Here is a 27,528-nt window from a genome sequence, read left to right on the forward strand (position 1 = left end):
CACTACCTAACCCTATCATTCCCAGAAAGTTGATCATTTGTGAAAGTTCTTTTCGCGTGCTACCTAACCCTATCATTCTGGCTTTCCACCTCAATCTCCCATAATCGCTACACAATGGGTGAATGGGAGTTTACCAGATCAGAGCTACTATCCATTTCACTGACCTGCATTTTTTGTACTCTTCAGTGATTTGAACCTCCATTTCTTCGGATTGATTCGGCACAAATCGGAATTCCGAAATGACAGCTGGTGTGTGCACTCCCTCTTCATAATCTCCTAATTCAGCTGGAAACAATCAAAACCAATTTAACAGACGAAATGATGAAGGCACACTCCAACAGCTTAAGAGCTTAAGACCAATCCATGTTTTAGAAGACGAAATGATAAGTGTTCAGCCTAACAGCTTCTGACTTCGAAGTTTGTCCTTCAAACTTATTATACTTGAATGACGAGTATGACGACTAATTGCCCTTGCCGAGATTTGAACCCATGCTCTTTTCATAACTAGGAATAAACCTTGAGGATTCTGTGGCCGCCCCCTCTTCGTTTAAGGCGTTTAAACAATTTTTAAAGCCTCTTCTTTGTTTATTATTAACTTAATATTTGGCTTCACAGGATTTTACATTTTAAATATCAAGGCATAACCGTTTTGATTGTTTTTAACCACTTGCAACGGCTCGTTCGAACTCTTTTCCAACGAACAACGTTGCAACTCCATTGTCAAAAGAAAAAGAAATTAAAATATTAAATAAGCAATTTCACAAATTGACACCAATCACCAATTTTGGACTGAATAAAAAAAGAAAAAAATAGGAATAATAGGATGGAGGTAACCTCAAAATTGAACAAAATAAAATGAAGTTGAAACAAATGAGTCTCACTCTGGTGATAAAGGGAGAAAAATTTGCCTCTGAATGCGGCGTGTGAGTACATTACTGGTGTGTTATTTTTGCACTCGTGTCTCTGAGAAAACGTTTTCTTTTCTTTTCTTTCAAGAGGATTAATAAAGAGAACTTTCTGCAGTTTTATCTTCTCGAATTTCAAGAGAATAAGGATAGGATAGGAGAAAGTCAGTCGTTCCGAGACCCCATCCGTGGCACAAGCTGAGTTTTTTATCGATCAAAAATAAATGGAAACTTGTTAAATAAAAAAAAAAAATTCTCGAACTTCAAGAGAACAAGGATAGGATAGGAGAAAGTCAGTCGTTCCGAGAACGAACCTTATCCGTTTTACGAAAATTAAAATGTTCGCCCTGGGCGGGAACCGAACCCGCGACCTAGCGCTTACAAGGCGGGTGCGCTACCTTCAAAGCTAACTAGGCTGGTGATAACGATAGTACATCTGATGGCTGTAGGTAACTTGCGTACTATTTCAGTTTTAACCTTCTAGAAAAAAAGATGTCCGACTTGCGTACTGGGTCTTTTTTGTTTATTTTTCAAAAGGTTGAGGGATTTTTTTATTAACATAGGACAAAAGCATTCCCCTGTTTTCCTAATTTTGCTCAAATAATTAAGAAGTCCTTTTTTATGTTTCCTAACCCTATACTAAACCCAATAACACACAAAAAGTTGATCATTTGTGAAAGATCTTGTTGTGTACTACACTACCTAACCCTATCATTCTAATATTTGGCTTCACAGGATTTTACATTTTAAATTTCAAGGCATAACCGTTTTGATTGTTTTTAACCACTTGCAACGGCTCGTTCGAACTCTTTTCCAACGAACAACGTTGCAACTCCATTGTACTATCATTCAAAGGAAGTTGATCATTTGCTAGAGTTCTTTTCGCCTTCTAGAATTATTTCGTGGGATATAATAAGGGATTTTTTTTTTCTGTGGGACCAAATTTTGAGAGGTATTTTTCCCCAGTCTACCTGGTTTTTCCAGTACCTACGCAAGTAGTACTGTCTACCTGAAAATTTAGTACGCAAGTAGTAAACACCGTATCTCATATCGAAGGATTCTATACTGGGGAGCGCGATGCGAGTGGAAAATAGAAGAGGTGTGGAACTTCGGATAAAGCAGAGCTATGATAAGATAGCACTAGGCTGATATATTTCGCCATTATTTATCATTCTACAACTAGTACCTACCTATAGTGTAGAATAGAAAGACAGTAGGTGAAGCATAAATGCATAATTGATTATTATCATCAATGCATCATTATAATATTCAGTATCATTACCAATATTATCATCTTCAATTTTACAATGATACCTACTCACAATCTCTGCAAAATGAATAATACCTATAATAAGATACTGAATACCATGTGCTGTTCTGTCTCTATAAATCCTAAGATACAAAGTCTTGGCACAATATTGTGCACAACAAAACCGTGATGTCAGCAATTAGGTACCTACCTGGGCATGGTAGAACCAGCTATGTATTATTGTAAAAATAGACAGACAATACCGGGTTCAATTCCGAGAGACAGCAAACATTTGAACTATTTTTTATTATTATTATTATTTTTACTGATTAGTGTTTTAATCATCACTATTTTCATCTCTACTAGGGGTGGATTTAATGTTAAAGGGGTCCCATCAGTTGATAGCTAGATATTTGAATAAACTATTGAAAGCTACCTATTTTGGTGAAATTTCGTGGAAATAGAACTGTTACACAGTAGGCTTTGAGATCATAAAATATTCAGCATTTCTCAGGTTTCCATAAGTACAGGGTGGCTTAAAATATTTCTGTTCTAACCCCTTCTGTTCCCTGTTTCACTTTCACTTTCTTTTTCTTTTTTTTTTCATTCTTTTAACACCTATTACATACAATCAATCAAATATTTTTAACTGTTTGCACTGTACCCAAAATATTGGTCACAAAATGAGCTGTTCATTTTTGTTGACCATGATATCCACTAATAGGTACCAGATTTTTTTTTTTTTTTTTTTTTTTTTTTTTTTTTTAACAACAAAGAAAAAACTTCAACATTTTCAAAGAATTTCCCCCCGGAAAACAAACTGGTGACTACCATGTTTTTCTCTATCATTTAAACAACCCTGCCTACTTTAAGGTCTTCAAGTTTATTCGGATTGGCAAAGTAGAAAATGCAGTCCCATCTGTACACAGCACTGCACCAGATCAAGTTTAGATTTACATATTATTTAATTCATACTTACTTTGACATTGTTGTGATCTATGAATTGGAGTCCAAAATAATCTTTCTCTATTAGGTCTAATGCATTCTTTTAACACCTACCTATTACCTACAATCAATCAAATATTTTTAACTGTTTGCACTGTACCCAAAATATTTGTCACAAAATGAGCTGTTCATTTTTGTTGACCATGATATCCACTAATAGGTAGGTAACAGATTTTTTTTTTTTTTTCAACAACCAACCATTGCTATGAGTATTCTATTTTCATCTAAGATTAAGCATTTTACCTTAATCAAGCATGCAAAATATAAAATAAACATGCAAACTTACTTTTAATTTGTTTCTTAATAGGTTTGGTTGCATCTAACCAATGCTGCAACAAAAGGAGGGGATGAAAGGTTAATACTTCAGTGTCTGGAGGGAAACAGGTGTAAAAAGTTAAAAGAGAACTTCAACATTTTCAAAGAATTTCCCCCCAGAAAACAAACTGGTGACTACCAAGTTTTTCTCTATCATTTAAACAAGCCAACCCTGCCTACTTTAAGGTCTTCAAGTTTATTTGGATTGGCAAAGTAGAAAATGCAGTCCCATCTCCCATCTGTACACAGCACTGCACCAGATCAAGTTTAGATTTACTTACATATTATTTAATTCATACTTACTTTGACATTGTTGTGATCTATGAATTGGAGTCCAAAATAATCTTTCTCTATTAGGTCTAATGAATAGAATACTTGTTCATAAAGGTCACTCCCAATTGACTTTTTCTGAAAAAGAGGAAAACCAAAAACAAGTATTAGAGGTCACTGATAAACTGTTACAATGGGGGATTGAGATATACCAAATTTCACAGATTTATCTATGGGGTAAACTCCGAAAATGGATCCACCTACCCATCCCCTCAAGAAAATCCTGGATACAGGCCTGCTCTCTAGTACCTATATGTGCCCCAGAAAGTACCTGCCAATGTAGGCCCACATACACATGGAAGTTGGAAATCCCTGGCATAGAGCATCAAAAACATAGAAGGAAGCAACAAATTCAAATCACATATAGCAGAAAGCTTTATGCACTAGGTACTCTCCACCTCACTCTGATTTTATCCTAAGCAGGTATACTTTCAAGGGGTCTCAATGACATTCCAAGTTACAAAATACAGTCTGAACACCCCAAGAATTTTAAGAATCATTATGATCATATGGAAGTCTTGATACTTTGTAAATGTATTTGAAGTATATTTTTAATTTTAGTGCCACAGGTGGTTACTGAGTGAAAAGATAATTGATGGAAATTTGTAAATTTCATCTACCTTCCAAAAATTATTAAAATATCAAAGGTAATTCTTGGGATACTCAAAATTGTTCTATTACTCAGAAAGGTGTCTTAAATATGAGGGGTAATAAAATTTTAATCAAGGGTAGGTAGGTACCTGATAGATAGGTACCTGATGGGTAGTTTAATACAGTGCTAGTGGAGTTTGATGCCTACCTACTTACAAACATGAATTTATACAATATAATGATTAGGTAGGTACCTATAAATTGCAACACTTGAAATTTTGGTAGGTATAGTTGAATCAAATAATAGTACCTACATAACTAAGCAGGTAGTGCAGGTACCTATCTTGTCAATTGTCAACCAAGTTGCTAAGCATATTGCTAATGGACAAAAATCATATTCTGGAGGTACAAATCCAACAATGTTCCAAGCAAATGATCCTACATTTTGCTTGGAATCTCTGGTTTGAACTTAACCAGTCTAATGCCCCAGGCAATTCATGGACTCTGCCTTCACTAGGTGTAGGTAGGTAGCTGGTTACTTACTGAAAGTTCAATAGGTAAGTCTGTTCCATCCAGGAGAATGACTCTGCATTGGATGTTGTTCTTGTTCGGAGGGTTCAGCCGTTGAGCCCCGGCCTTTGAATCCGACTTCGTGTCCAAACGGCCTCTTCTTTTGCTTAGAAATCTCAACATTTTTAACTCACAAAAACTTCACTACTTGTATGAAAACTTCCGAGGCTCTTAGGTCTAAAAGGAAGAGTATGCATTGAAATGCGAAAGATCACAGAAGTATGGAGTGTTCACTACTACAAAATACTACAATTCATAGAAAAAACACAGAAAAGGACCAATTTTAATTCAATTAAATTGATGTTTTTTGATGTCTTGTTATTTTTTCCATTTTACATGGCAAAAACATTTTTATAATGTAACCAACGAGATCTTCATTCTGCAAAGTGAGCGTAAACAATATTGAACCAAGATAACTTACTTTGTAGTATACAGCTGCTCAGATAATCTCACAGACACAACATATTGGGGCAGTCTGATATGATAACAGTGTCTGTCAACTTTGTGGAAATACTCTAGCAGGATGGAGCAGTAGCAATACAGGTTTCAGGAATACTCTTAAACAACACGAGAATTCTGATTTTGAGATACAACGAACCTGGATGTGATTAGTTCAATAAACGCATGCTGATCATCCACGGGAGCCAGTATCAGCGAACCACGTCATTTTATACTGTTTACTCTTTAGACATATCGCCGGTCTACGCAGCTTTCGAACTTTGCTGTTCAAAAGATGATGAAACTGATCGGTAGAGTGCTCAGTATTATAATGAAGATGAAGATTTAAATAAAAGATAAAAGAATACAACTTTTATTGTCTTTACGAACAGTTTCAGGAAGACTGGAAGAGTTCGGAGAAACTTTAGGAAAAGTTCAAAGTAATCCTCTCGTTCCCCACTCGAAGTCAAAAGTTCTTTTATTTGTTTACAAACGATGACGTGAAAGTCAGCTGACGAAAACGATTATCGATTTTTTGTGTGCTAGTTGATTGAAGTCTGCATTTACTATGCAAAATCACACTTTACGAAAAATGGGGTATTTTATTTATGTGAAATGGAAATTTTTCCTAATCCAAAATATTCCACTGTGGTCACTTTTTTTATCCCCACCACAGTGCTTTTTGTTCTGGATAATAAAATGCAAAGTCAGCTGATTTCTTCTTCCATTTGCTAGTTCAAATGCTAATAATAATAAAAAAGTGGATTTGTTGGAAAAAAAAGATGGCGACAAAATGATACAAGTTTTTTTCTCTTCCAACAGAGGTGAAAAATTTTTCACTCAAATCCAAAAATATCCAAAAGAAAAGGAGGGGAAGTGAATAATAAAATACAAAAAATGGACGAAATGGAAAAATTTTCACTTTTTTCCAACATTGCCACAAAATAAAATACGCGTAAAGTATTCACTTTCTATTTATTTCTTGTTTATTCTCGTGCTAGGTGATGTATTGAAAATTATGAGGGCATATTTTTCTTATATTTTCCCATTTTAATCTTTATCAATTGAGCTAAGTCGTAAATTAGGTGTACGACTTTTTCCTCCTGAATCTCTAAGGTTTATTTAGGAATTTAGGTCTCTGCCTAGTTATCTCGTTATCTACGAGTAGATACTTATTACCTAGTCCGAAGGCTAGTAGTGATGATAACCAATCATCACTACCTTTGTCTTCTAGTTTCTGATTCCAGAGAATTTTCTTGAGAATGTCAAAGAGATTTGATTCTATTAACCGGTGTGGTAATCGATGTAAGTTTCAAGGATATCAGGAGCAAGATGCACATACAAGATCATGGCATGATGTATCTATCTATAGGTACATAGGTATGTGATGTGGCCATTTTATCCTGATGTGGGCAGGTATAAGGCTATTAGGTAGATGTGCAACCTGCGTAAGGTACTCTGCCTATACTCAAAGGTAGGTAGGTATAGGTATAGGTACTCACCTATCATGTGTACATAATATTATCTCATAAATATCTATACATACACCACATAGACTTGTGTGTAGCTACGTATTGGTAGTTCAATACCTACAGGTATGATCCATGCAAGTGCACAGTGCATGGGGGTGTTTATCATTCATGGATTCCCATTTCAAACCCATCGAGCCCAATATAAAGGCACCTAACTGCTTCTTCACGATAGTAGATGCCTCTGCCCTCTACTGGATTACCTCAGGTATCCCAACAGTTTCAACACAAGGTAGAACTGGTACAAGTTTTACGATTATATTTGTTCCTCATTCTCATTCGTATAATCGTATATTACTCGATTTACTCGTACTCGATCGCTTCGAGTCTAATCAAACACATCCAATGATAGATCGCTAAAAAATCGCTTAAAAAAGTTTGAACTTCTACTTCGCGTTTATCCGTTACCTGTATAATAAAATGTAACTCCTGATAGCTGATTGGGCCTTCTGAAATGGTCAACTTTTTTCGTGCTTTTGCTTTACATTTTCTTTAACTCCTTTTTGTAACCCTTTTCCCAAGTGAAACTTTAGATGGACTTTCTGTCGGCCAAAAGATTTTTACAATTTTTTTCATGTTCCTATATTGTGATAAGTTGTTACAAAACTTGTATTTGTAATACTCCTCGTCAATTATTTTTATTTTGTTATTGGGTATTTTTTAAATTACCTAAATTCTATTTTGAAGCTGTTTTTTTTTTTTTTCTTTCGAAAAATGTCGTTGGTAAGGACCGTGTCTTTGTTTCTGATGTGCTGCTTCTTTATGATAATGCAGGTAAGATTCGAATAATAACTGACAGCGGATTTGATAAGAATCCTTATCAGAATCCGTAAAAATTTTCGGACTTTTTCTGCTGGCCCATGATGACTCGAGTCATCACTTTGGTCGGATTTCGGTAGGATTTTACCTACTTTTTCTTATACATAGGTACTTTAAAAAAGTTCTTGTTATTTTTCGACGGTGAAAATAGGTAAAATAATTTGATAAGGCATCTAATGTTAAAACAAGTAGTTATCCAGATAAGTAAAAGCCTACCTACCTACCTGCCCATCTGCATTTACGGCCGACTATAATAGATTTTACCTGCATCAGAATAGGTACCTATTCACAGATTCGACATTCCAATCCTAAAGAGTTGAAGCAATTAACACGTAATCACAGAATGAGTTCTGCGTTACAGTTTTTTTATAACGATAAAAAATGTCATTAATGTATTAGGTGTAGGTACATATTCTACCTACTTAAGGCGAAATTACATACATAATATTATAGGTAGAAGAGCAATTTTATAGGTACCAATCTGAGGCCAGTGTCTGTGTGATGGACCACCAGAACTAGTTTCTGAAGAAGTAAGAGGTACCTACTGTCGTAATACTGCAACCTGTTGTTTTGGGATCAAAAGATAAGTTATTTAGGTGGGTAATGTAGGTTTCTCAAAGAATTTTGTTAGAAGTAGGTATAAAAAAAATTACGTGCTTAAAAAAAAAAAAAAAAAAAAAAAAAAAAAAAAAAAAAAACTCACAGAGCGGGGGGAGGATATGGAGCGTAGCTTACTTATTTGACAACTTCCATTACAAATGGTATGAAAATAAGGTACTTACTAAGTGAAGAAAGAGAAGTAGAAGGGGGCCAAAGTAGCACGAATAAAGGGAAGAATGGCAACTGCACGTGACACATGTATTCTAAAGAAAAGAAAGAATATGTCGCTCCTAATAAAACAGTTTCCCAGAATACATGAAAACCTTATTGAGCTGTATGTTGACAGGAGATATGTTTAAATTTAAACAGTGATTGAAACATACTGAACATGAGTATGAGCGGTTGATATTTTTAGCAAAATCGTCACCAGCAGATATAGAATGCTCGCGGTTTATCAATATAAATTTAACTTTTGAAAACTTTAATTGTGCCGCGAGCATAAAAGTAAGGCTTCACATACCTGCCTTGTTTGATAGAATTTTAACTTGAGAAAATTCTAGGAACTTGCTTAATAGAATTCTTAGTTGGTTAGGGCTCGAAAAGTTCGTTTAAGCCCACAGTGTTTCAAAGAGGTTTTTTTTCTACGACTTCTACGACCGAGATAAATCGATTTAAAAAATATCGGTAAATCGTGAACTTTGACGTCACGGCATACGCTCCCGTACACGATGACGTCACATCAAATGTCCCGAGCAAAGCTTCTCGCAGTCAACGCATTAATGTGTTTGTGTGCATACGTTTCTGCGCAGTTCTTTCTGCTCCTCCGCTTGCGCGCTTACATAGTAGGGTTGGGACATCGAGACGAAAACATCGATGTTCGATACATCGATGTTTTTAAACTTCGATATATCGAGTATCCGATGTATCGAGGTGAAAGTGGAGATGGAGGTAAAAGTGAAGGCAAAAGTGGAGGTGGAAGTGAAAGTGGAACACGATTGATCGCGAATAATATTTAGAATAAAATAGCACCATACGTCCGTACACTTCGATGTCTACAACACAACTTCCAAACCTAACCTAACCTAACCCAACCTAACCTAACTCAACCTAACCTAACCTAACCTAACCTAACCCAACCTAACTTAACCCAACCCAACCTAACTTAACCCAACCCAACCTAACTTAACCCAACCCAACCTAACTTAACCCAACCCAACCTAACTTAACCCAACCCATTCCGAGAATGAACAATATTACTGTTTAGGATAAGTAAAGGTCGCCCCGGGACGGAGTTTGCTAATGATCTCAGTTAAGGCCCGTTCTGTTCCGAGAATGAACAATATTACTGTTTAGGATAAGTAAAGGTCGCCCCGGGACGGAGTTTGCTAATGATCTCAGTTAAGGCCCGTTTCCAAAGTACACTTGTCGTTCGGAAAAAAAGTACCGTGCGTGGGAACACTCTCATTTAAATTACATTGCCTACAAGGACATTTGAAAAAAAAAAACAATTCGGAACGGGCCTTTGAAGGCACTTACTTATGGGACCAGCTAGACGCGGAATGAATTGTGGCCACCAAAGAGTACCTACAAGGACATTTAAAAAAAAAAAAAACAATTCGGAACGGGCCTTTGAAGGCACTTACTTATGGGACCAGCTAGACGCGGAATGAATTGTGGCCACCAAAGAGTCCGGATCACAATTGGCGGAAGAACAGATGGCATTTTGAACTGTCAAGTCCGTATAGTCCAGTCCTTCTGTTACGACGAAGTAAACTGGAGGACCAACTGAAAGGTACTTGGTCAGAAACTGAAAGAAATGGCAAAGTAAAAGCATTTTGAACTGTCGTGTCCGCATAGTCCAGTCCTTCTGTTACGACGAAGTAAACTGGAGGACCAACTGAAAGGTACTTGGTCAGAAACTGAAAGAAATGGCAAAGTAAATTATGAACGAATAAATCAAAAAGCAGAGTAAAAGCCGTAAAAGTGTGAAACTGACATTGAAGTCTTACAAACAAAACGACTTTCAATTAACTATTACAGGTAGGCAGGTACCTACCAGGTAAAAGATAGTTTAGGCTCGGGAATACGAATTTATGTTGATTTCTGAGTATGATTAGATCCTGAACCTGTGGAACCGGGCCTTAGTAAGTAGGTAGGTAGGTAGGTACATACCTATACATACTTTGATTTCAGCTTACCGTAAAATATTTATAAACATAGGAGTCTTCCGAGACGGACAGTAGGTAGGTACCTATACCAGGTAAAAGATAGTTTAGGCTCGGGAATACAAATTTATGTTGATTTCTGAGTATGATTAGATCCTGAACCTGTGGAACCGGGCCTTAGTAGGTAGGTAGGTACATACCTATACATACTTTGATTTCAGCTTACCGTAAAATATTTATAAACATAGGAGTCTTCCGAGACGGACAGGGTACCATAATAGCTGCTATTCACCAATAATTTTATTATTGTAACTACCTACAAAACTGCCATAATAGCTATTCACCAATAATGAGATATCCTCAACAAATGAAAGTTCTACTCACAGAGACTCCCACTCGAGTGCAGGTTTCAGCTTATTTGGATCATGATGGTTCTTGACTATGAACGTTATGATGACAGCTGTGGCTTTCTGATAGGCCGCGTCTACATAGAGGTTTGTACGAATTCCAAATCAGACATCAAATCTCACGGTGCAAATCAGAAAGAAAAAAGTGCGGAGATTTATTGTAGAAAAATTCATCTTTATTAGGTTGAAAAAGTAAAAACATTTACAAAAAATAAATAGAGTAAAATAAAATAGTAACAAAAAAAACCCCTGAACAATTTGAACATCCCATTCCATACTAGATAGCTTCTGAAATCGTTAGGAAGACGGTGAATCTGATCCAGATTTATGAGCTCTGCAACTGCATACTATGTAACTCATTTAACTTTACCTGACTTGGGCGGGGACATCCGCTCCCTCCTATAGTGCAATGTCAGGAAGAGAGAAGTGAGGGTGAAGAGCCATACTGCCTGAACTTAAAAGCAATATTACTACCACCAGGCTAGGTAATAACCAAAGTTTATTGGGCCGGACAAAGTTTAGATCGTAAAATATAGCACCTACCCACTAACCAGCTAATGACCATCTGAAGTTTTTGAAATCGTTAAATTTACGAAAGTAGGTACTGAAGTTTTTTGACGCACATGAAAATATTTAAGTCTGAACTTCAAAATACAAAATTATTTATTCCGAGTCCGTAGAAGACTTTGGAAAGTCGTTCACTAGGGTCCCGTCATAATTTAATAATAACTTTCGGGGTAAGCTTTGGCTATTTTTATTAACTGAAGAGGATCAGCATTTTTATGGAAATACTGTAATTTTTTCCGTCCCGTCATCCTTTATGTAAGAGGGTCAAGAGCATACTGTCGTACCTGATTGTAATTAGTGGCATATTTTCTATGTACATTTATGTCAACATTGTCAACTTTATCGTACCTTGTCACATTTTCGCCTCCGTTCACACATGGATAATTTAGGACATTCATGACTTACCTCCAATGTTATAATAGTACCAGGTACACCAATGAAGCCAAAGATGCCAACGGATGCTATCAGTGAGGCGAAAACCATCACAACTCCTCCAAAACCCAGAGAAATTTTTGTCGTAAACTAAAACAAAATGAAAAATGAACGACAATATTGAGATAGGATGAGACATTAGTTCCTGTCATCTAAAGAAGCCATGGTTACCACAAATGCTACCGTGGTATCAACAGATGAAAGAGTTATTCAAAAGTTACCGTAATGTTTTCCATTAGGCACTTTGACAATATTTTAGGCATGTCGGCATGTCATTTGTGCCGGATTTAACTCTTAGTTCCTAGAATAAGGATGACAATTTTATTCTCGTTTAAATTTTCTCTAGGAAACTTATTGCCGAATAATTCACTTATATCACCTACGTCATATATTTCTTATATTCGGTTAGATACCTACCTAATTTTAAACATCTCTTTTTTTACCGCCATTATCTACCTGTTCGATTCTGTAAAATGGCTCGAAATGTCTTTCGAAGTATGCCCGTTCTCTTCTGGCTCTACTGTTTGGTGACGCCCATAGTTTGACAGGATCGGTCGTTACTTCTAGATGGCGTATTCCAAATGCTAGAGCCGACGTTATTAGAATCCCCGTCAGTAGAACTTTCATTGGGTTTTTGGCGCACACTGGAAAGCAGAAGAGGGTCTTGTAAGCCGAAGACAAACCAACCTATACCCTATACGTAATTATCTATTTTCCGCGGTCGCTCAACATTGCAGAAAGGTTCCTTTTAGGACATCAATCAAAAGTGTTCATGGGTCGAGGTTAGAGAAATCTGCAATTCGGCCGCTTTTCAGGGCTAAATTTTGCAGAGTTCACGTTTCTCAGGACTTTGAATTTTGGCCTGAATCGCTGAAACTTTACAGAGAGGTTCATTTAAGGATGTAGATATTGTAGATTAATTTACATCATGAAATGAAATTTTCATTTCGTTTCTATAAACACTTTCTTCCTTCCTCGTTTTTAATTCATTAATTCTCCTCAGTATCTTCTTTGTCTTTCTTAACTCATTTTTCTCTAGGAACATCGCTAAGTTAATTACGTACATCAATTAAAGAGAAATACACCTACTGCATTTCACTTGAGATTTAAGCATGAACTCGTTTTATTCCAAAGGAAATAAATATGATTGTCAACAAAAGCAGAAAAAGGAATGAATGTTTAGAAAAATACATATAGCTATACCCACCTAGCATAAAAGAAACTGGAGCTAACGATCCTACATAATGCATAAAACATAGAGATATTATAATAAACATAGGTACGTATTATGTAATATTCAATGTATTCCCAAATGAACACACTGGAGTTTACAAAGCCCTCTCCACTCTATACGAAAGCAACTTTCTCACACACCTATACATGATTATTCGTAAGTAGAAAATATTCAAACTCCTTCGAGAATACTAAGTCATATGTCTGTGTCACTCCTACCCGAAGTATCAACGTACTGTGCAAAAGGTACATAGCAACATTCAAACAGTACCATGATAAAAGTCAAAACTCAGAAACTCAGAAGGATCTGTCTAACAGACCGAGTTTTATCAGACTTACGAAACGTGTGTGAGGGAAAAAGATTCCGACTTCTAGTTCTCTCAAGGTGTGTCCACACATAGTCGACCTGTCGTCAATCGATGTCGACTGAACCGTCTACACTACCTCGACATATATTCACCTTGTCGATCGACGGCCGGTTGACTATGTTTGGACACACCTTCAGACCGTCTATCGTCTGACCTGGGTCTGTCACACAGTCGGAGCGAGAGAGGGCTCCCCTACTCACCAGAAGTGTGGAGCAATTCTTGACATGACCCAAAGCAATGGACACGTACAGAAACATGATCACGTAACTCAACGTGATAGTTTTGAATTCGGACTTGGACTCTTCTTCCAGCTGATCTTGGACCGATCTTTCCGCGGAATAGGCAACGTCGAGAAATTCTGGTTTCTCGTGAGTTGTCCAGTTTTTCATGAACTCGAGAAAACTAGAATAGAACAGAATATACCTTGTTAATCCTGCCAGAATGAGACTGAATTCCCTTTAATTTACATCTGGAAAGGGTACTAGGGGACAGAAACGAATATTTTCAATTGAAATGTGAAAGATTGAAAAACAAAGGAAACTTAACCATTATCCACAAATTGAGTGGTTTTGGAGTTTAATCGTGCAACCTCTTCTATAGTAGGTGAGTGCAATCAGTGCATATCGAACTAGGGTTACACAACCAAGGTTCTCGGTTCGTATCTATTGCCCAACGAGAATAATATGGTTCCTCTATATACGAGTATCTCTATAATACCTCTAACTAACATGATAAAATGACATGTTAGTCCTACCACAATAGTTTAGGTACACACAGCAAGTACCTACCATTTTACTGTACGAACTCGGTAACTACAAAACTAGGAGAAAGATTGAAAACCAAAGGAAACTTAACCATTATTATCCACAAATTGAGTGGTTTTTGGAGTTTAATCATGCAACCTCTATAGGTCAGTGCAATTAGTGCATATCGAACTATAGGGTTACACAGCCAAGGTTCTCGGTTCGTACCTATTGCCCAACGAGAATAATAATTATGGTTCCTCTATATACGAGTATCTCTATAATACCTCTAACTGACATGATAAAGTGACATGTTAGTCCTACCACAATAGTTTAGGTACACACAGCAAGTACCTACCATTTTACTGTACGAACTCGGTAACTACAAAACTACCATAATAGCTGCTATTCACCAATAATTTTATTATTGTAACTACAAAACTGCCATAATAGCTATTCACCAATAATGAGATATCCTCAACAAATGAAAGTTCTACTCACAGAGACTCCCACTCGAGTGCTACTATTCCTTGATGTAATAAAAATAATTAATACAGCATTTTACGTGACGAGAATTAATGATAGAGAAAGTTGCCTCCGACATTTATAATCTACGTATTTCATCTTCTAGAATCTAGAACATTTGCAGTATTTTCTTCTGTCATCTAAAGAAGCCATGGTTACCACAAATGCTACCGTGGTATCAACAGATGAAAGAGTTATTCAAAAGTTACCACTGAACTACTCCTTGATGTAATAAAAATAATTAATACAGCATTTTACGTGACGTTGAGAATTAATGATAGAGAAAGTTGCCTCCGACATTTATAATCTACGTATTTCATCTTCTAGAATCTAGAACATTTGCAGTATTTTCTTTTATTACAACGAACACAATGGGTAGGAAAAATTGAGAGTTTTGCAAACCGCCATCATGCATTCATGCCATAGCCAGTCCTTTTCGTAAATTTCGTAATTTTATATGTGAACATTTGAACGAATCATAAATTGAAGTTTTAATGGGTAACTATAACCTATGTAGGGTATAAATTGTATCACGTGCATTGTGCGTTTGTTATCTTGATGGCTTCACAAGAAATAATTATTGCCACCCTTATCACCGCCACGAATAATGTGTAGGATATCTAACAATACGCATAATGAAGTTATATCCAGAGCGATATTTCTCAGACTTCAAATTTTTCTAAAGGTGTGTCCACACGTAGACGGCCGTCGATTGACGAGCTGAATCTACAATACATAGGTATGTTATCGAGGCAGTGTGGAAGGTTCAGTCGACATCGATCGATGGCCAAACATTGCGGTCAACTATGTGTGGACACACCTTAATACTAGCGTCTTCTGCAACTTACTATAACCAATGGACGTGAACTGATGCTGAAGGAAAAGCTCCAATTGGAAGCCCCACTGCTCAAATACGCTCGACTTTCCAAGGTCGATGTCCTGAAATCTGACAGCTTTGTTTTGCCTCAGATGAGAAGTTTCTGTGAACATAAATTTTATATTTTATTCTCGTTGGCTATAATACCGGCCCGTTGGATAATGGACAGCCCAAAACAATCACCCTAGTTAGGGCTGATTGAGAGGCTGACGAAAAAACGCCGACCCCGTCTGTACAAGGGAAAGAAGATAATCATAATTACCTACTGAGGGTAGGTAAGTGGCCATCTGATAACCTTTTCCTCTCTATCCCTTTACCAACCCTAAAATTATTTCTCGTCAGCATTTGGTGCTCACCTTATTTCTCATTTGTACTTTCTACTTTTAGGTTCCTTGTTTTAATCCTTACTCATGTATTCTTTTCTTGTTCTCACGTTTGCTATTACTTTCATTAATTTATTAATTTTTTCTTGGATACACTTCCCCCAGCTTAAATTCAACTTACTGCTCAAACATAGTGACTGAAAGCCTCTTACCTCTGAGGGTAGATCTGTACATAGGTATTATTTTTCGTTTGATTAGGCTTAACATCACTGTATATCTGCTTAGGTCTTTAGTGACAAGGTTTTTACCCTCCGTTCGGCGACAAGCTACCCGTCTACTCACATTGACCTCACCCTGAGTAGGGCCGGGAAACGCCGTCCTGTAATTATTTACCTTGGAGTTTCACTTACCAAAATGATTTGAATAGTTCGCATCTTCGCTGGACTGGAGGACTCTGCTTTTTCTAGACACCGTGGAAAAACGAGGTTGAAAAACTTTGGAACTTTGGAAACCATCCGAAATATCACACGACACTATAGTCAAACGAGGAAGAGAAAGAGAATGATTCCGTGTCAAGTCTTTTGTCTACCAATTGGCATTATCCAACTTCAAAGGTAATTAAAACCGTTTAGGTATACCAGCAATACCTAATGGGTACTTAGTTAGATGTGTTATGCAAAAATATCTCCTTTTCTAACCATCAAAATATAATTTGGTATTACAACAGGGGATTGAGATATACCAAATTTCACAGATTTATCTATGGGGTAAACTCCGAAAATGGATCCACCTCCCCATCCCCTCAAGAAAATCCTGGATACAGGCCTGCTCTCTAGTAACTATATGTGCCCCAGAAAGTACCTGCCAATGTAGGCCCACATACACATGGAAGTTGGAAATCCCTGGCATAGAGCATCAAAAAGTCAAAAACATAGAAGGAAGCAACAAATTCAAATCACATATAGCAGAAAGCTTTATGCACTAGGTATGCTCTCCACTTCACTCTGACTTTAACCTAAGCAGGTATACTTTCAAGGGGTCTCAATGACATTCCAAGTTACAAAATACAGTCTGAACACCCTAAGAATTTTAAGAATCATTATGATCATATGGAAGTCTTGATACTTTGTAAATGTATTTGAAGTATATTTTTAATTTTAGTGCCACAGGTGGTTACTGAGTGAAAAGATAATTGATGGAAATTTGTTAATTTCATCTACCTTCCTGATAGATAGGTACCTGATGGGTAGTTTAATACAGTGCTAGTGGAGTTTGATGCCTACCTACTTACAAACATGAATTTATACAATATAATGATTAGGTAAGTACCTATAAATTGTAACTCTTGAAATTTTGATAGGTATAGTTGAATCAAATAATAGTACCTACATAACTAAGCACTAAGCAGGTAGTGCAGGTACCTATCTTGTCAATCGTCAACCAAGTTGCTAAGCATATTGCTAATGGACAAAAATCATATTCTGGAGGTACAAATCCAACAATGTTCCAAGCGAATGATCCTACATTTTGCTTGGAATCTCTGGTTTGAACTTAACCAGTCTAATGCCCCAGGCAATTCATGGACTCTGCCTTCACTAGGTGTAGGTAGGTAGCTGGTTACTTACTGAAAGTTCAATAGGTAAGTCTGTTCCATCCAGGAGAATGACTCTGCATTGGATGTTGTTCTTGTTCGGAGGGTTCAGCCGTTGAGCCCCGGCCTTTGAATCCGACTTCGTGTCCAAACGGCCTCTTCTTTTGCTTAGAAATCTCAACATTTTTAACTCACAAAAACTTCACTACTTGTATGAAAACTTCCGAGGCTCTTAGGTCTAAAAGGAAGAGTATGCATTGAAATGCGAAAGATCACAGAAGTATGGAGTGTTCACTACTACAAAATACTACAATTCATAGAAAAAACACAGAAAAGGACCAATTTTAATTCAATTAAATTGATGTTTTTTGATGTCTTGTTATTTTTTCCATTTTACATGGCAAAAACATTTTTGTCAAGAGAGAGGAAAAAATAAACAAAAAGTTGCTAAAATGGTTTGTGCGCAGTCCTTGACGCGCAGGTCAACTCTAGAAATTTTGAGTCTCACTCTTGGGTGTTTTTTGTCCTCTGGTGATTACATATTAGAGGGCGGCTCCTGTAATGATGTGTAAAATCCATTTTTTAAGAGAGAGAGAGAGAGAAAGAGAGAGAGCGGAAGAAAATATTACAGGGAGGTAGGTAAAAGGGGTATTTTATTTATGTGAAATGGAAATTTTTCCTAATCCAAAATATTCCACTGTGGTCACTTTTTTTAGTCCGTCCTCCCTTTACTATTACAATAGTAATAAAAAGGTATAAGGGACGGACTATTGTATTCGCTTCGGTGTCTGTCACAATTTTTGTTCCGATGTATCGATGTTTTCAAAACATCGATGTCGATGTCCCAACCCTATTACATAGTGGCGCTACCTAACGGACGAAAAAAACAACTGCGTAAAGTCTGACGTCACACATATTTGAACTCTTTCATTAGAAGGGAAAATAAAAATTGAATTTTTCCACCTTTTACAGTTATTTTTTCGGAGTTTTGACCTCGGATTTGGATTTTTCCCAACTTTTTACATAAGAATTGACCATTTATTTATAATTTTTGGAGTTTTGACCTCAGATTTGGATTTTTCCCAAATTTTTACATAGGAATCGACCATTTATTTATAATTTTTACCCATTAGATTTCGATTTTTCCCAACTTTTTACATAGGAATCGACCATTTATTTATAATTTTTACCCATTTGCAACTGCTCCATTGTGAGATTAATTATGTAGTATCTATAAGTACTCGTACCTACCTACTATTCAGGTAATAAACTCAAGCTCTCAATCCAAATGACAAATAACCTTATTACACCGTCCATCCGTCCACTCACAGCAGCCTCTCTGGTCAAGTAGTTTATACGTTGACTTCTCATTCAGGAGGTACCGGTTCGATTCCCGGTCCGTGTCGAATAATTTGACGAACTCAAATGATTCGAAATTGGGTAAATAGGGTAAATAATAATACTGATTTATCCTGGGGGTTTTTGAAGCAAAGGGGCTTTTCAGTTTTATCCTGAAAGAACCTGGGAATAATTCAGATACCTAGTATAATTTTTAATTTAAAGATTTTAACCTCTGTGGGATGTTAATAAATATACCTATATTTTAATACCTCATTGCATATTTTTTTACTTCTTCTAAAGTGATAAAGCTCTCATAAAGGCACCTATACCTCTCATCAATCTCATCATTAATATCTATTTTATTGGTTTTGATTCTATTAGGTCCGCGCTGAAGATGCTTATACCTGTGTCATGTACGGACATTGCCACAAGAATGACCGAGGGTTTCATCAGAACTGTGCCTTCAATGGAACTGCCCAGCCTTTGCAGGATAAGGATGGTTTGGAAATCCTGCAGAAGCTCTGTCCACATCTCTACCAAGGAAGTGGTAAGTTGAGAATTAGGACGAGGAAAGTAGAAAGAGAGTGAGAGTGAAGTTACCTTCAAATGGAGGCTTTTCTTCGAAGATCCTCTGTCCACAGTCTAATATTTCTGACTCCCCAGATATCTATCATTGCTATCTTTTTATGAAGTTGAGCTTTTTTTTAAAAGAGGTTTGAAGTTTTTTTTTTTTTTAAAGAGGTTCTTTCTCTGATTTTGGGATTTTCGGGACGATAAGACCTCCTGCTCCATCTATCTTACAAGACTTGACAGCTTGGGCTGCTTGGGTATGTTTTCTTTTCGCGGAAAACTTTCGGAACCGATTCCCATGGTGCACCACCTTAGATTTCCTACGGTTTAGTACGGACGCCATTTCAGTTTCCAAAAGGGAACCGGTTCCATTTCCGAAAGGAAATTTCTCTTGACACGCCTACTAGCATCTCTTGTTAAAGTTCTTCAGAGAGAGGGTAAGTTAAAGGTACCTTACATGATCATTATGGTAATGTCATTACTAATGATGGAATTCCGGATTTTCTGATTTTTCATCATCATTACTTGGAAATAATGACATTACTAATGACTGTGTAAGGTACCTATTCGACTTGGCTGTGGGTTTCTACCTTTCTACTGTTGTCGCGTAGTAACCCAAATGAGTAGGTACCCCATTCGGTAGGTAGGTATACCTATTATTAATTATAGAATTGGAAATATTTTTACGCGTGTGGGTATATTACGTGATCCAAGAGCATTAAAAAAAAAACTGACATAACAGGATCTACAAAAAAAAACCCCATCGTGATAATTATACGAGTTGAACGCATGTGAACCCATAAGTAGATCTATGCATAAAAATCTGGGTGTCACATGAGTGAAGAACAATATGGATACCACCCAGAGAATAGTTCGGATGTCGGGCAGATGCCACACCATGGGCTGAGGAAGACCAGGGGACTTCTTCAACGAAGGACAGCTGGCTTGACAGTCTGAACAAGTACATGGCGAGGTGAATTCCTGTTGGGAAAAACATGGAACGATAGCGATAGATATCAGGTGGTACAACTACTTGGCTTGTAAATCTGAGACACTGGTGTGCTAAAGGCTTTGCTGAAATTTCCGGAATGCCACCAAAATGATACGGATCGTAGAAATCTGAAATGGATCGGCACCTTCAAAAGAAGCGTTTACTCAAGACAAACGTAGCATTTACTCAAGACAAACGTACATAGAATATATACGTCTTACATAGAGGGATCTTCCAGGGTCGTTGACGTCTGAAAAGCCTCCGAGGGCGATGGCGGGATCTATAGGTCCTCCGTATGGAGCTAAACATTGGTATGGATTGCTGAGAAGCACAGAAATGTCATATTTGAAGGGGATAAAATTTGTAACAGTCCACTTACGGTATGCATAATTTTAAGGACTCAACAAAACCTGTAGCAAAATCTCACTCACTGTCAAAACGTATGCTATCTCTACGTCCTACACCTAACTAAATATTTATTGTTCGTACTCAGGGCCGTATTTAGGGGGGCCTTTTTGCTCATTTACTATGCGGCGGACTCCGATAATAGATCAGTTGCGCTTACTTGGGTGGTGTTTCAAAGTCATAGAGCAGGAAAAATGAGGACCAACGGAATTTTCCTTTTTCTTCTACGACTTCTAGATCCCGAGATAAATCGATTTAAAAAATACCGGCAAATCGTAAACTTTGACGTCACGGCATACGCTCCCGTAGGCGATGACGTCACATCAAATGTCCCGAGAAAAGCTCCCTTGCAGGCAACGCATTAATGTGTTTGTGCGCATACGTTTCTGCGCAGTTCTGCTCCGCCGCTAGCGTGCTGCGTTAAGTCTGACGTCACAAATCTTTGAACTCTTTCATTATAAAAATTGAATTTTCGACCTTTTACAGTTGTTTTTTCGGAGTTTTGACCTCAGATTTGGATTTTTCCCAACTTTTTACATAGGAATCGACCATTTATTTATAATTTTTACCCACTTGCAACTCCTCCATTGCTAATTACCTGATAGGGCCAATAATGAAAGGAGTCCCTGAATAATATTAATAATAAATAAATAAATAAATAAATAAAAAAATGCAGGGATTTTTTTTTTCAAGCAGGGATTTTTTTCCTTCAGATGTAGGGATTTTTTTTCCATCCGGCAAGCTGGCAACAATGTTTTGTTTTGCTTCAAAAAAATCTGAACTGAAATCAACTTTTTTTTTAGCTGCTGAGAGTGCTGAGTGCTGAAAACAACTTTATTAGTAATTTAGATTTTAGTATTCTATTCAACTTTCATAAAATTCAATAATGATTGGATAGTATACAAAGGACACATATTGGGAATCTACAATATAGATGCAAGCCAATCAGATTGACATAAGACCGACACAATCAAGGAATGACCAAGAAAGGTTAAACATACCGTTTCTAACCGATCCTGTAGCTTTTTAATCTCATACAGAAAAGTCTTATTGAACACGGGCCCAAACTCGATGATTCCATTGGATGTATTGTGCAGAATGTTGGGCAGTCCCTTGGCAATGATTATCACCTGTTAAAAAGAGAGATTTAATTATTTATTTATTACTTTCCTTATCTTAGACCCACCTATACAATCTATACCTATGCCTATAGACCCACCTATGTATTTATACTGTTTATTATGTAATTGTAAACCTTTAAAAAATAAATAAAAATAAAGCACAAATATATTAATAATAATAATAAACTTTCCTTATCTTATACCCACCTATACAATCTATACATAATACCTATAGGAAGGAAAGTAATGTTTTCCATTAGGCACTTTAACAATATTTTAGGCATGTCATTTGTGCCGGATTTAAATCTTAGTTCCTAGAATAAGGATGACAATTTTATTCTCGTTTAAATTTTCTCTAGGAAAATTATTGCCGAATAATTCACTTGTATCACCTACGTCATAGGTATATTTCTTATACCTATTCGGTTAGATACCTACCTAATTTTAAACATATTTTTTTTTTTTTTTTTTTTTTTTACCCCCATTTACGTCTTGTCTTGTCCTATTACATAGCCTGTACTGCACAACCTTGGACGTCATTCTAAACATCTGTGTAGCTTTGGTGTCAGTACTTGTACACGATGATGATCCTATAACAAAAAGTGACTATCAAACTGTTTTGACTCGGTGGGGGCGGAGCGCTACAGCGCTCCTTTATATGAACTTTATCAATTCAATAGGGAGTTAAGATAGTAGGTATACTGCTTTATTTTGACTGTCGAATTAGGACATGAATAGTACCTTTATATAAAATTAGAGACACTTACATCAACGGATTCGTTGCAGGGTATAACTCTCGGATTGACAGGTATGAAGCGACCAACCGGTGCGTCAGTGAACACAAATCTCGCGGTCATGGGAGCGTAACCATTCAACATCGGATCATACATGTAGTTGTACCATCTGAAAAATTGAAGTTAAAAACTGGGTTTTAGGTAAATCCCCTTTATAGGGACGAGCTATTCATTTAAGTTGGCTTTCATTCGAGAGAAGTCAGATGAATGTGAATAGACTGGTTGATAGGAGTTTATCCCAGATGAAAGAACTTGCTATTGATCCTCAAATTTTAAATAATGTCACCGCATCGATTGGTCTTTCCTTTCGTATAAGCTTAACCCATCCTTTAGGGCTGTTTGCCCCTGCACCTAATAGTAGTACCTTTTACCTACATAGATAGGTAATACCTAGAATTATACTTACCTATTGATAGATATAAAAGTAATAATCATTGCAATTACCACTGGTGATTAGAGGTAGGTACATGTTATCATTACCTTGGTACCTACTACTGCTACTACATATAATCCTATGAGTAGGTAGATAACTCCAAGAAGCACATACACACACAGTTATACCTTTACATCATTAATAGTTAATACCTACTTTAAAAGTTCGATAGAGGTAACTGTAACTGATGACAAGGTCTTAAGTATCTTACCGAAATAGTTAGAGGAAAGGAAGACAGGAGAAAGCTAGCCGTTCCGAGAACGAACCTTGTGTGTTTGGGATAAAATCTGCCCCGGGCGAGAATCGAACCCGCGACCTAACCAGACTTGCTACCCTCCAAACCAACTAGCCTGGCTACCTTTCTACTTTCTAGTAACCTAATTTAATTAGAAATTACCAAGTTTTGCCTTTCTTGCTTTACTTCAATCTTTGGTAATTTTGACACATCCACTAAAATATGAGGACTCTATCTTTTGCGTATAGGTGTTAAGGTAGTCTGCTAATCAAGAGGGAGAGCGGGTTCAAATCCGAATCGATGGGATGGCGATGAAATCTCATGCTGACTATTATTTTAAACATAATTATGTTAGAGCTTAATGCTGCGCTGAGAACTAAGGGATTAAAGGTGAGGAACTCTATGTACCTACATACTTCCTAAACACTAATAGTTAGGGACCTGGGACCTATATGATCATATAATATTATCTATTAATTGTATGGGAAAGTAGATTTTCTTCCAATAAATGATATAAATCTAAGGCAGTTAATCACCAAGATAATTGTTAATGTTAATTACCTCACTTAAATCAAGTATTTATTATGAGATAAATAGCACCTACCTATGATCATTCAATGGTAATTCGACAATTAGCGTGAAGAAATGAAATATATTTTATAATTATGAGGATCCATGGTTATTAGGTGCAATCTTACCCATCTGCGCAGAAGTTCCTACTTCCTATAAATCACAAATAGATTCCTTAAATATGTAAATAAATATCATTATAGGACTGTTACTTGGAAAACATTGCGTAGTTAGACCTAAAATCCAAGTAAACAAATCCATTTCACATAGGTAATTATTTATGTTATTGAGTGTTTTATCACAACAATAAATATTAGAATGTTTATGAATTATGTATATTTCCTTATTACCTGGCAAACTCTGACTGACCAGATTATTATCACAATAGCACAATATGACATATCTACCTAATAGTCACCCTTTGAAAAGCACCATCTACGTATTATTAGCTGCTGACAGATGTGAGATAATCAAGTTAGTATAGTTTTATAATTTCTACTACAACTTTCCACTTATCAACATCATAAGTCACTCGATACCTAGAAGATCTGTTTCAGTTTGCTATCCATATGGCTATCGATGTGAAACCTGGCAATCACTGACGTGTATCCCACCCCCGCAGCCCCCGGGGGGCCCCGTACATTTAGGAGTCGCGCAGAGACACTTTCAGGGGCCCCCAAATGCCTCTAATATCGAGTTTATAGTCTTTTACCCTCCCCTGTCAATCTATTGACCAAAGAGGCTCCTAGGCAAAAACTTGCGGAGGAGTCCCCGAAAAAGAACTATTATACCTACGCCACTGTTGGCAATCTAAAATTCAGCTTTCACGTGATCTAAGACAAGGAAAAATTGTTGCTTTCATGAGAAAGAACATCATCCTTTTGAAACCTTTCTCTTTTCTCGGTTTTCTCTGTTTTTGTATGTGAAATGGTTGAGGTTTTTGTTTACAAAGGCTCCCAAATCACAGGTACAAGACCCATTTACCAGGAGGTAGACCGATAATCACCTATCTATTGTGTACCGAAGGACCGCAACTCTTTGGTCCCTTTTGAGTTTGAAGAACCAGATGGTGGGACATCTGGATCCTGATCAATGGGCCATTGTTCAAATATTTGTGAGAAACGGAAGGTAAAGTGACCTTACCCTTACCGTTACCAAACACTACATAACAGTCTTTAAGGTAGAAACACACTACAATCACGTCACGTTACGTCATGTGAGCATGTAGTTTGCAATCTGGCGGATAAATTTGTTTGGGATCTTATTTAGCATGCATTTATATATGACATTTAGGAATATATGACACCTATCTTTAAGTGCATAGTGCATAAGCCATATGCCCATATGCTTGCACTATAGGTATGTTGGTATGTACCTATCTAAGCACCTACCTATAATTTTTATTATTTCTACGGAATTCTATTTGCGAGTTGCAAGCTGAGTCAGAAATTATAAACAATAGACAGTTTTGCTGATTGCTGCTTGATTGAAACACTTATACAATATGTTGAATGTTTGTATGTGCAATGAAGTAGGTACATACCTACGAGTAGGTACTTATTATAGACATCATGGATACATATACCCCTATGGCCACTGTTTGCGAACATTCAGACCTTAGACCACAGAAAATGCCGGTTTCAAACAGGTCGGGAAAAAGTTTAGACCTAATATGTACCTGGTAATAGAAGCTTTCTCTTAAATAACAGAAATGAAAGCCTGTGGTAAAGAAATTAATACCAGACTTTGAGGCTCTGCTTACCTCAAATAGAAAGCAATAAAACATAAATAAAATAAATACACAACTCTATGACATTTTCAGTTTTGATAAGGGTACTTCATAATTCACAAGTCTAATAACAAAGTTTGTTGACATTTAAATCTGTTTGCGTGTTTTATTTGGTTCAAATGTAATTTTAGAAAATACGTGTAATATCTACTACCTACTAACTAGGTATTAGTATTATTATACTTACATATCTTTACCATGGAATTTTCGTAGGTAAGAGTCAAATTTCAAATATGTAGGTATAAGGAAAATCTCATTTTCTTTGGAAAAGTTAGATAAATGGAAATTCCACAATAAGAAATAACCTCAAAATCGCATAGTCAAACGTCAAAATGAAACCACATTTTGATTTAGATTGTAGCAAGTATTTCTGCCTGTTATCTGTTATACTGCTAAGAGGAATTATTTGCAACCTTTATTCAACCTTGAATTTACAAGTAGGAAGTAGGTACTTACATATGTACATATATCTACCTGACGTACATACATAATTTAGGTTGACTTTTGACAAGACCGACAAGTTGACTTTTGAGCTTCTTATCTCAGTGAAGATTGAGCAGCCCAATTCGTTAAATCTTCTGACATCCATAAACTAGTTTACATAATTTATTCATGGAATACCTCACTCAAAGGATTGTTTTCAGCATGTACATTGTCTCAGGATAAACCTGTGGTTCCTGTGCAGGGCGGGACCCGCACCCTGTAGGTATATCTTTCAGTACGTGGGTAAATACCGACCTACAGTCTACAGTTAACTATGTTCATAGATTCAAATGTGACAAGTTCATTAGGGTTCAAAGAAACCCAAAACAGGAGAATAGGCAGCTTTAGTAAATTAATCTAAGTAAGCAGGGATTTTAACACATCCACCAATTCCCAAGTGTCACATGAAGTCGTACCGATAAAATACACATAGGTAAATCTGGATATCACAGGAAGTCCCTCTTTGATATTCATTGAGTGATTGAGACTCTGAGTGCACCCTGCACCCGTTACCAGAATAGAATAGAAAACCCTTGGTCAATGTGTTAAACCTAGGCTGAGACCTTCGGAGTACAAATATACTACTTTACTTAGTCTGCTACAAAATCAGCTGCGGAGTTTGGAAAAAAAGTAATATTACTATGCATTCTATGCAAAATACATATCTTCAGCTCCCAACAGATAACAATGGCTTTGACCAGATCGTACCTAGAGCAAATTTAAAAATACCAAAACAAAGACCGAGGCGAGGAAATAGCCAGAAACTGAATAAGAAGATCGTCCTTGAAGAATCAAGGTTGTCTGCTGCAAAATGAATTTTCAGACAAAAATTATCGATATCAATTCCTCAGACAAAGATCGATACTGTCCAAAAGATCGATAGGTAGGTATACACTCTCGTATGTATAGTGTATACCTAGGTATATTTTCGCCAATTTTCGATCGATGTATTTTTTCAAAGTCGCTCCGCGATCGACCGAAATATGTCAAAGGATCGACCGGTTTACTGACACCTGATCTAAACATTGATCATGTATCTCTCCAAGTATGTACCTACCTGTATGATGGATCTATTGACGGCTGTCCGCTAGAACATTATAATCATTTAGGTATGTACGTACAGCAAGGTTAGTGAGCTTGTTACCTATTTGCACATTAATGCATTCCTTGGAAACTACACATTTTATCTTGCTGGTATCTTTGTTAATTAAAGT

General features: G+C 36.8%; 1 protein-coding gene across 1 annotated transcript in view; it reads left to right on the top strand.

Annotated features, from left to right (window-relative positions):
• Window positions 1-7,254: 7,254 nt before the first annotated feature.
• Window positions 7,255-27,528, top strand: part of LOC103510845 (NPC intracellular cholesterol transporter 1-like) — a 48,822-nt gene continuing 28,548 nt past the window's right edge. The window contains exons 1-2 of the mRNA XM_026824796.1: window positions 7,255-7,706; window positions 19,305-19,470. Coding sequence (XP_026680597.1) covers window positions 7,647-7,706; window positions 19,305-19,470 — 226 coding nt within the window. The 5' untranslated portion in view covers window positions 7,255-7,646. The remainder of the gene's footprint in view (window positions 7,707-19,304; window positions 19,471-27,528) is intronic.

This window comes from Diaphorina citri, unplaced genomic scaffold (genome assembly GCF_000475195.1).
Source record: "Diaphorina citri unplaced genomic scaffold, Diaci psyllid genome assembly version 1.1 scaffold649, whole genome shotgun sequence".
NCBI lineage: Eukaryota > Metazoa > Arthropoda > Insecta > Hemiptera > Psyllidae > Diaphorina > Diaphorina citri.